This window comes from Thamnophis elegans, chromosome 17 (assembly GCF_009769535.1).
Source record: "Thamnophis elegans isolate rThaEle1 chromosome 17, rThaEle1.pri, whole genome shotgun sequence".
NCBI classification, from domain to species: Eukaryota; Metazoa; Chordata; class Lepidosauria; order Squamata; family Colubridae; genus Thamnophis; species Thamnophis elegans.
The window spans coordinates 5,545,167-5,556,368 of NC_045557.1; the positions used below are offsets into that span (position 1 = coordinate 5,545,167).

The 11,202-nt window shown below is 47.6% G+C and overlaps 1 protein-coding gene across 2 annotated transcripts in view; it reads left to right on the top strand.

The window, feature by feature from the left end:
- Positions 1-5,285, top strand: part of PACS1 (phosphofurin acidic cluster sorting protein 1) — a 63,650-nt gene extending 58,365 nt beyond the window's left edge. For both annotated transcript variants that reach the window (XM_032234037.1, XM_032234038.1), the window contains exons 22-24: positions 524-750; positions 1,561-1,680; positions 2,737-5,285. In XM_032234037.1, coding sequence (XP_032089928.1) covers positions 524-750; positions 1,561-1,680; positions 2,737-2,849 — 460 coding nt within the window. In that variant the 3' untranslated portion in view covers positions 2,850-5,285. The remainder of the gene's footprint in view (positions 1-523; positions 751-1,560; positions 1,681-2,736) is intronic.
- Positions 5,286-11,202: the final 5,917 nt, after the last annotated feature.

The following is an 11,202-nucleotide window of genomic DNA, read 5'->3' on the forward strand; positions in this document are numbered from 1 at the left end:
TGTAAGGCTTCCTCCACCGAACCTCGCAAGTCTGAAAAGCACCCCATCTCCCGCTGTCTCTCTTCCAGCCTGAGAAGTTACGGCGGCTCCTTTCTGAGTCTCCTTCTCTGCCCGTTATACAGCTGTGGGCTAGGCTCCCTCTTATCTGATCCTTCCCTAGGCAGCATCCTTTCCCCCCACCTCCCAAGGTCAGTGCCACCTCCTGCCCCGTCGACGCTTGGCAAAAAGAGCTTCCTGTTTTCAGGCAGGAAGTGACCTCAGCGCTGCTCCCCATGCTTGGCCGTCCTTGGGTTTCTGGAGGTTTCACCCCTCCCCGCACCAGCTTGAGGCTTCCTCCTCCATTTTTTTTCTTGCTGTCCATTTTTTTGGGAGGGGGGGGCGGGGGAGGCTGCCTGCCATTGCCAGATTGACTGATCTGCCCGCTCTTCTTCTTCTCCTTCTTCTTCTTTCTTTCTTTCTTTCTTTCTTTCTTTCTTTCTTTCTTTCTTTCTTTCTTTCTTTCTTTCTTTCTCCGCATTCCCAGGTCTCCCAGCAGCCCTTACAGCGATGTGATTGGCCTGCAAGTGGATTACTGGCTGGTTCAACCCACGGAGAAGAGGAAGGAAGGGGAGAAGAAGGACAGCAGCTCCAAAAACACCCTGAAGAGCGTCTTCCGTTCGGTCCAGGTCTCGCGGCTTCCCAACAGCGGGGAGACCCAGCCCTCGGGAACCATGGCTATGACGGTGGTCACCAAGGAGAAGAACAAGAAGGGTAGGGGATGGAGGACAGAAGCCAGCCCCCCGTCTCTCTCTCTCCCTCTCCCTCTCTCCCTTCCCCCCCACCTGGAGAAGCGGGACGGAGAGATCTGACAGGGTGGTCTTTTGACCTAGGCTTCCCAAGGGTATGCAGCTTATCCCAATTAATAAAAACCCCTTTTATTAATTGACTGTGAATTCTGCTCCTTCCCATCCAGCAAAGTCTTCCAAGGGAGGATTTACAGTCACAGACCTTATCAGGCTTGGAGAGCTGCCAGGCCGATATCGGCAAAACTTGGCCAGGAGTCTCAGAGAGTCACAAACCAATTAAGCGAACTAATGATCTCCTGCAAACTCCACTCCCCTGTCGCTCCTCTTTTACTTCCTCTGGGAGGGGCCATTCATTGTCCACCTGTGGCCTTCCTCCCAAGTCGACCCCTGTTTTTTAGCTCTTCCCTTCGTCTGGCAACTCTGCGCATGCGCACACTGGGAACAGGCTCCAGCTGTTCTTCTGCCTCACTGATGTCTGACTCTGAAGGCAGCTGATAATTGGCATACGGCTGATAATTGGCATACGGCTCTGTCCTCCTCTCTGCCTCCGACACAGAGCCCTCATCAGAGCCTTCCCCAGACTCCAGGACTGGCCCAGGTTCCTCCCCAACCCTCCTCCCTGTCCGAATCTGCTCCCTCCTGAGGATCCTTGAGGACTAGCTCCCCCCCCCCGCCCTGCAGTTTCTGTCCAAAGGAATCATCTGGTTCTGTTGCTTTCCGGCAGCCCCGAGTTGTCCCCACCTGATGCCCCCCCCCTCTTTCTCCCTCCTCCTAGTGCCCACCATTTTCCTGAGCAAGAAACCCAAAGAGAGAGAAGTGGATTCTAAGAGCCAGATGATAGACGGCATCAGCCGACTCATCTGCTCGGCCAAACAGCAACAGACTATGATGAAAGGTAAGACCTGGGGAGTCCGGGGGGGGAGGGGTTGTTTTCAGGGGGGTGGGGAACTCGGGATAGTCCCCTGGAGAAGGATTTCCAAGCAGAGGAGGCATCGACCAGACTCAGGAGAACTTAAAGCAGTGAATATACTTCATCGTCCTCCTTCCTGCTGTTTTTTCCACAGCCGGCTTTCATGCCTAAGGCGGAACTAGAACTCCCCGTCTCCTGGCGATTGGCCCAAAATCACCTAGTCGGCTTTCATGCCTAAGGCGGAACTAGAACTCCCTGTCTCCTGGTCATTCGCCCAGTCACCCAGTCAGATTTCATGCCTAAGGTGGGACTAGAACTCCCAGTCTCCTGGTGATTGGCCCAAAATCACCCAGTCGGCTTACATGCCTAAGGCGGGACTAGAACTCCCTGTCTCCTGGTAATTGGCCCAAAATCACCCAGTCGGCTTACATGCCTAAGGCGGGACTAGAACTCCCCGTCTCCTGGTGATTGGCCCAAAATCACCCAGTCGGCTTTCATGCCTAAGGCGGAACTAGAACTCTCAGGTCTCCTGGTGATTGGCCCACAGTCACCCAGTCGGCTTTCATGCCTAAGGCGGAACTAGAACTCCCAGTCTCCTGGTGATTGGCCAAAATCACCCAGTCAGCTTTCATGCCTAAGGCAGAACTAGAACTCCCGGTCTCCTGGTGATTGGCTCACAGTCACCCAGTCGGCTTTCATGCTTAAGGCGGAACTAGAACTCCCTGTTTCCTGGTGATTGGCTCACAGTCACCCAGTCGGCTTTCATGCCTAAGATGGAACTAGAACTCCCCGTCTCCTGGTGATTGGCCCAAAGTCACCTAGTCGGTTTTCATGCCTATGGTGGGACTAGAATTCCCCACCCTCTGGCGATTGGCCCACAGTCACCCAGCCAGCTTTCATGCCTAAGGCAAAACTAGAACTCTGTGTCTCCTGCTTTCCACCTTCACCCCCGTTCTAAGCTGACTCTCTCAATAGAAGTGCAGCTTTCGACAAGGCCTCCTGATCCACTGACCAACACCCCCCCCCCCCGTTGTTTCGTAGTTTCCATCGACGGAGTGGAATGGAGCGACATCAAGTTCTTTCAGCTGGCCGCCCAGTGGCCCACCCACGTCAAGCACTTCCCCGTGGGACTTTTTGGCACCAAGCCGGCCTGAAAGGGGGAACGGCAAGGACTCCATCGCGGCGCCACCTCCATCCGAACCATCCGCCAACTGAGAGCTGCGCTGAGCTCACTTCACCCGTGTCGCGTTTCCTGTGTCTCGATCGGGCTTTGCTGGAGAGGGGTGGGAGGGAGGGAGGGTCCCAACTTCCCCCCCCCCAAAAAAAGAGGTGGGGGTTTGTTTTTGATCCAGCCAAGGACCTGGCCCGCCGACTGCTTTTATAATGCATAGCCGCCACATCGTGCCGTGGGCCTCCGGCCTCTCATCCGTGCTGAGTGTGCCGCCACTCGAGAACCGATTCTTCTGATCACTCCAGATCTCTCTCCTGACGTCCATTCATCGGACCGCGAACCACTTCTCTTCCTTGAGCTGGGTCGGCACGCCGGTGCCCGAGTCTTCCGAATGAGCCTATCAGCGAAGCTCGTGATCCGTGGAAAAGTTGTCTTCTTCACCTCCTCCTTGTCCCATCCTCCGCTGAGCCATCTCACCACCCAGGAGACACTTTCCCAATTTTTTAATTTGGCTCGTTTCGGCTTTTCTAGAAGCACAAAACATGGCAAAGCTCCCGGGGGGGGGGGTTGCTTAACAACCCCGCCTGTTAGGAGGGGGACACCCTTCCCCATAACTCGTAAAGCGGGTTAGCGGAGTGGAAGGGACATTTCCCTCTCGTGCAAACTGGCCTTTTTCTCCCCCAATCGGACTAGCTCCGTCTCTCCGACTATGAAAAGCAATGGAGAAGATCGCCATACCGCACGGAAAGTGGGGTGGGAAGAATTCTTCTTGCACGATTTAGCTCCACCTGCTAACCACCATCTCTGGAGTGTCACCGGGGGGGGGGGGATCCGGTAATACAAAGGGCAAAAAGACCCCACTCCAATCCAAATCTCTTCCCTTTCTATTCTTTTGACGTCTCGCCACGAAAGCCATTCAGGGTGGGAAGGACCCCAGCCTCATTCCTGTTCCGGTGGTTCTTTATTTCCAAGGAAAGAAACCAAGAATTGGCAAAAAAAAAAAAAAAAAAGACTCCCGGTGGAATTCACACGGTCTCAAAACCCGCTAGATTTTCCTCGTTTGAAAGTCCTCGAATTTGGAATACGGATTTTGCAATCGAAAGGTAGAACCCTGAAAATTTAGCCCTGGAAATTGAAAATGGAGATCCCTCTATATCTGTGCTCCAAGAAAAAAAAATGCTTTTACGCGCAGTTTAAATCTGAACCTATCCCGTCTTCACGACTTCTCTCCGATCCCGTCTTCACGACCTCGCTCTAATCCCATCTTCACGACCTCGCTCCGATCCTGTCTTCACAACCTCGCTCCGATCCCGTCTTCATGACCTCGCTCCGATCCTGTCTTCATGACCTCGCTCCGATCCCGTCTTCATGACCTCGCTCCGATCCCGTCTTCATGACCTCGCTCCGATCCCGTCTTCATGACCTCGCTCCGATCCCGTCTTCCCGACCTCGCTCCGATCGGTTTCTTTCCACCCCATCCTTTTTTTAAATCACCCCTTTCACACTCCTCTAAAAAAAATTGAAACCCGGATGCTGAAATTCCAGGGGATAAAACATACTAGCTTAACCTCCCCTCCTTTTAAAAAAAAAAATTAATTTTCCCTTTAAGTCAGCCCAGATCTCTTGATCTCCGTTTCATCAGCAATAAAACAAACAGTTCTCCTTTTTAAGGGAGCTCTCCGATACACCCACACCGGGTGGGTTTTCCTTCCCCACCCTCCCCAAACAGGGTGTCATCCAATCTTTCTGACGTTCCCCCTCCCCTCACCCTTACGAGAGAGTTCCAGAGTTCAGTTTTGGGTTAAAAGGGTAAAAAATAATGAGAATAAAGACTATCCAGCAACAAAACTTTACGTCCGGTTAGCGAGATCCCCTTGAAATCTTGGAGGGATCAGCCAGCTTAGAGAGGATCTCATTTCCTTGGTTTAAATCTCGGTGACTACAATCCCCATATTTCTATTTATATTTTCCGCCCTGATTTTGGCTCCTATCTGCCGACCTGTTCCTCTACCCCAGCAGACCTCTGGTTCCTAGGAACCATCAACACCATCCCTCCCTCAAGCGCAGAGGACGTATATAATTAAGCACAATTCTGAATTTTCCTGCTGCTCCAGAGAGAGGCTGGGAAAGGGAATTGCCAAAACCCCCTTGCCAAAATCTGGCAAGAAATGGATCCCGCCAATCCTCGACACCTGGCCTGCTCCGAATTCCCATCCAATAATTCCCCAAGGCTTGAAGTGTCAGAGGTAGACCCTGGTCAAAAGACCCGTACTCCTGAGCTGTGGACCACCGAGCCGGTGGCTCGGAAGCCCGCGAAAACAGCGGAGAACGTCTCCCGGATCGGAAGTCAGAGGTGGGGTGCGCTGCTACAAGTGGCTACGATGGCGCCTCCAGGGCTCTCTTCCGTTCTGCAAAAGGAGCTCAAATAATGATGACACTCCCCCAAAAGGACCCCTGATTTTAGCGGGGCGGGTATCTCCCAGTTGCCCGCCTTGAAAACGTCCCCCCTTTGCCTCCTCACCGCGAAGCCACCCCCCACCCACCCCCGTCGTGACTGTTACAGTGACTCCATTTGAGGGCCGTGGGTGTTTCCTTGTCCGCTGTCGAATTTGCACATCCCTTTGATTTCGAGCGATCGGCATTTCACATGGTTCTTCTCGGCTACTGTACATAAATATGAGTTTTGTATATATATAATTTTTCTTTTCTGTTTTTTTTTTGTAACTATGCTGGTTCCTCTCCTTCGTTCGGAATGCAGATTTCGAGGGTGTCCGTCCCCCCCACATCCCTCTCCCAACGATCCATATTTAGAATTTCTGGGTTTCGTAGCCGGATTTGGCATATTAATGCATTTGATTCTTCGGGGGGGGGGGGATTCCGTTGTCTTATCAACCACTTCCTTGTGGGTTTTTTTTCTTTTTTTTCATTAAATAAATTGTGTTGTTTTTTTTTTAAAAAAATTATCTCTTGAGGTGGATTTGTTTCGTAAAGTACTTCAGCTATTTGGGATTGGATTGATTGAATTGATTGATTCAGAGGGAGTTGTGATGGATTGATTGGATAGAGGTGTAATTGATTGAATGAATTGCTCGATTGTGGGATGTGATTGATTTGATTGAGGTGGGTTGTGATTGATTGACATGGGCTATGATTGATTTGATTGAGGAGGGTTTTGATTGATTGATTGATTGATTGATGTGTGCTATGATTGCCTTGATCGAAGTGGGTTGTGATTGACACAGGCTATGATTGGATTGAGGAGGGTTTTGATTGATTGATTGATTGATTGATGTGTGCTATGATTGACTTGATTGAGGTGAGTTGTGATTGATTGACATGGGCTATGATTGATTTGATCAAGGGTTTTTTTGATTGATTGATGTGTGCTATGATTGACTTGATTGAGATGGGTTGTGATTGACATGTGCTATGATTGATTGAGGTGGGTTGTGATTGATTGACATGGGCTATGATTGATTTGATTGAGGATTTTAATTGATTGATGTGTGCTATGATTGACTTGATTGAGATGGGTTGTGATTGACGTGCTAGGATTGAGGTGGGTTGTGATTGATTGACATGGGCTGATTGATTTGATTGAGATGGGTAGTGATTGGTTGATTGATTGATTGACTGATGTGGGCCTTGATTGATTGATTTGATGGAGGCAAATTGTTAACTATTGAGAAAGGAAGGAGGAAGAAAGAACGAATGTAAGAAAAACTTTCAGCCCTGATTTGAGCAGTAGAGAAACTAGAAGCCCCCCAAAATGGCAGAGGAGGAACAAGCTAAGCTCCCAAGCCAAACCGTTGATAAGGGGACTCCTTGACTTGTGACCATAATTTGGCCCAAAGATTTCTGTTGCTAAGCGAGGCATTTGCTAAGTGGGGTTTTGCCTCATTTTACGATTATATCGCCTCAACTTGCCGCACTTTATTAAGTGAATATATATATATATTTATTTATCAGCACAAATAAACACACACACACACACACACACATATATATATATTAGTGTCACAACCCCTGGTAAGCCCCAATTATGGGAGGAAGCTAACTGCTTCCAACATCTGTCAATTGGCTCGTCACAAGAGTCCATCACGACAGAAACCCAATATTTTTACTGTTGCCTTTTTTGTTATATTTGTGTTTTTATTTGTGCTGATAAATAGTCTCCCTTTATTTATCAGCACAAATAAAACACACACACACACACACACACACACACATATATATATAAAAACATGATATAATATATAGATATATAGATATATATTTAACATGATATAATATGGAATAAGACGGTTGTATTTATTATATGATATAGTATATTCTATTATACCATACATTATTATTAGATAGTACAGTATAGAATAGAACAGAATAGAATAATATAATAGTTATATTTATTATAGTATATTATATTATACATTATATTATACCATGCTATTTTATTATTAGATAGTATAGTATTAGTATAGTATAGCATAGTATAATACAGTTATTTTTATTATATTATGGTATAGAATATTACATTTTTTATTATTATTGCAATCTGGAGCCTCTTCCCCATCCAGGCGCAAAGCATCAACTGGCCGCCGGCTTCCCCTTTAAGAGAAGCGGCGCGGGCGGGGCCGCCGAGGAGGAGGCGGGGGCACGGGACTATCTCTCCTCCGACGCGCTTCATTTTTTTCCGCCCGCCTTTCTCCGCCTCCCCTTTAAGGCGGTTGTTTGGGGGCGGGGCCGCGCGCTCGCCGGTGCCGCAAAGCCCGCCGGGAAGGATGTGAGTCCGCCGGCTGGCAGCCGCACCGGTCGAGCCAGGGCTGCGCGCGCAGGTAGGGAGGAGGGCGAGGCGGGTGGGGGGCTCCCCTCTTTGCCCCCCTTCTTTATCTCTCTCCCGCCCCCCCTAACGAAAAGGACCGTCCGTCAGGCTGAAGGCCCCCCTTAATACCCTTTAAAAGAGGAGGGGGGTCTTCCTTTTGGGGTGCAAAGGAGGGGAGTGAAGATCCCCAAAGTGGGGGGGGGCAGACCCCCCCTCCTCGTCCCCCCTTCCCCAAAGGAAGTGGGACTCAGGAAAGGGGAGAGGCAGCCCCTTCCCCAAATGGGGCTGCAGAATTGCGGGGAGGGGGGGGGCTGCTTGCTTGGAAAGGGGGTCTTCTTCCCCCCTCCCCTTCAGGGAAGTCTAAATAAGGGGGGGCAGCTTTTGCTAGACCCCCCCTCTTTAGCCTCCCTCCTGTAGGGGGGGGGAGAGAGGATGGGGAGGGGTCTCCACCTTCCAGGATCACCCAGCCCATTCATTGAATTTGGGGGGGGGGTCCAAGAGAAAAAGGGAGAGGGGAGAGGGAGAGAGATCCCCCCCCCCCGCCAAAAAATGCTCAGAAGGGCCCAGTTAGTGAAATGAGAATGACAAAAAGATAAATTGCGATTAAGAAGGGTGAGCTTGGGTCTTCCCAGAAATGAATGGGGGGGGGGGGGTCCTGGGGGATTTTGGGGTGAGTCATAAATCCCTCAAAGTGACTTTGGAGGTCACCCGGTTCCCCTTCAGGCGAAAGGCTGGGAAATGGCCTCTTTCGTAGGGCATGGGGGGGGGGTGGCAGGAGTTGAAAAAGGAGGCAGCTTGTAGTCCCTGGCCTTCAGGAGGGGGGGCTCCCACCCCCCCACCCCAAAAAGGAGAAGTTTCCCAGAAGGAGCCCCCAAATGTAAAGGGCCTTTAAACATTGCTGCAACTGAAAAAAATCCTTCCTTCCTTCCATCTACTGTATCAACTCTATTTATCTATCATCTTTACATATCTATCATATCTATGTATCTATCTCTATCTCATTTCTATATCTATCTGTCTATCATCTCTATCTCTCATCAGATATAAATCTATATCTATCTCATCTGTATATCTACCTACCTACCTACCTATCTATCATCTATCTGTCTGTCTGTCTGTCTATCTGTCATATCTACATATCTGTCATAGCTATGTATTTATCTCTATCTCATTTCTATATATCTGTCTATCATCTCCATCTCTCATCAGATATAAATATATCTAATATATATATCTCTCATCTGTATATCTTTCTCATCTCTATATTTATCTATCTCATCTCTATCTCATCTCTATACCTACCTACCTATCATCCATCTATCTATCTATCTATCTATCTATCTATCTATCTATCTATCTATCTATCTCATATCTATATCTGTCTATCTCATCTTTATATCTATCTACCTACCCACCTACCTACCTACCTATCTATCTATCTCATATCTATATCTATCCTTTTATATCTATCTATCTATCTATCTATCTATCTATCTATCTATCTATCATCTATCTAATCTCTATATCTCTCTATATCTCTCTATATCTATCTATCTCATATCTATATCTGTCTATCTCATCTTTATATCTATCTACCTACCCACCTACCTACCTACCTACCTATCTATCTATCTATCTATCTATCTATCTATCTATCTATCTATCTATCTATCTATCTATCTATCTCATATCTATATCTATCCATCTTTATATCTATCTATCTATCTATCATCTATCTATCTAATCTCTATATCTCTCTATATCTATCTATCTATTATATATATATATATATATATATATATATATATATATATATATATATATATATATATATATATATATATATATATATATATCCATCTCTACATCTATCTATATTGCCTCTCCCTTTCAATTGTAGCAATGCTTTGCAGATCAAGCAAGGCATTTTATACATAATACACACACACACAAACTTTATTTGTTGCTCTTTTCCTGGGGTCCGAGGCGCCCCCCCTTCCCCAAATTCCCTTGCCTGCAACTAAGAAGCTGGGGTTTGCTCCGCAAACTCAAGTTTCCCCGACTCTGCCCAGCTTGCTGCCTTTGAACCCCATGTAGGCCTCGCTTTGGAGGGAGGGGGTGAATTGGTGGAGGGAGACACAGGCGTGAGAAAAAGCAAAAGGGGGGGGAGGAGGCAGAAGGGAAAGATTCCTCCCCCCCCAATAAAATACTCCCTAGACAACGCGGCCTCAATCTTCCCCTCCAGATCTGATAAATTGAGGAAAGGGATATAAAAGTCCATCCTTTCTTCCCATGCCAAATGCAAATTAGGGGCTTCAGCTCCTCCGCGGGCTCATCATCCCCAGCCACCAGCCCTGTGGCAAAGCCTTATGAGGACTGGGATCCCCAACACCAACCAACCAACCAGGAGGGGAGCTTGCTTTAACTTTTGCTGAAGGCAGAGGGAAAAATCAGCAGCCTATTTAAAAAATAAAAAATCAGGAAAGGAGGAAGATGCTTTTAAAAAAAGGAAAAAAGATTGTTTTTCTCCCGCCTGGAAAATCTTACAAATTCTAAGCGAGGCAAAGCTGAATCCCAAATCTTTATTTTCCCCGGAGCTTTTAGGATGATTAATATCTCCCTTAGATTAGATTATTTCCCCCCCTCCAGTGGGTGTGTTTTCAATCCTCCTGCCACCCTGGAAAAGACACGGATTAAATTAAGGTGTACCTGTGTTCACTGCCTCTTAAACCGGTTGGATGGACACAAGAGCCACACCTGGATTAACACGGGCATCGCCCCAAGGGTGGCATGATGGCATGGCCTATTTTTGGAGAAATTCAGCGGCTCATCTTCGGGACAGTTCAATCCTTCCTCTGCCTTTTGCACACCTTGTCAGAAAGAAAGAGAAAACTCGATTTTCCGGATGATGGTGGTGACACAGGTAGCTGTCCTCGGGGTTGAGCAAAATCTCTTTGGCGGAAAAACTCCAGGCCACTAAAATCCACGTAAAGTTTCCACTTGTTCATTTAACTATTTCAAGGGCTTGAAGGTTAAAGACAAAACCGGTGAATTATTATTATTATTATTATACAATTGTATCACAGCGGCCAGCTGTTTTGCCGGATTTGGCATTGATTACTAGTCGGGCCCCACCCAGGGGCCTAGGACGTCGTAACGTATTTTCGTAAAATGCGTGCAGATCCAAGCAGTGCGGCTTTTTGCATTTGACGGATGGTGATTTTGTCAATTTTTAACTGTTTTAAATATAATTCCAGTGCTTTTGGAATAGCACCCAGTGTGCCAATTACCACTGGAATTACCACTGCTGGTTTGTGCCCATAATCGTTGAATTTCGATTTTTAAGTCCTGGTATTTTGCGATTTTTTCATGTTCCTTCTCGGTGACCCTGCTATCACCTGGTATTGCGATGTCTATGATTGTGACCTTGTTTTTCTCAACCAGTGTGATGTCTGGTGTATTATGCGCCAGTATTTTGTCCGTTTGTATGCGGAAATCCCACAAGATCTTGACC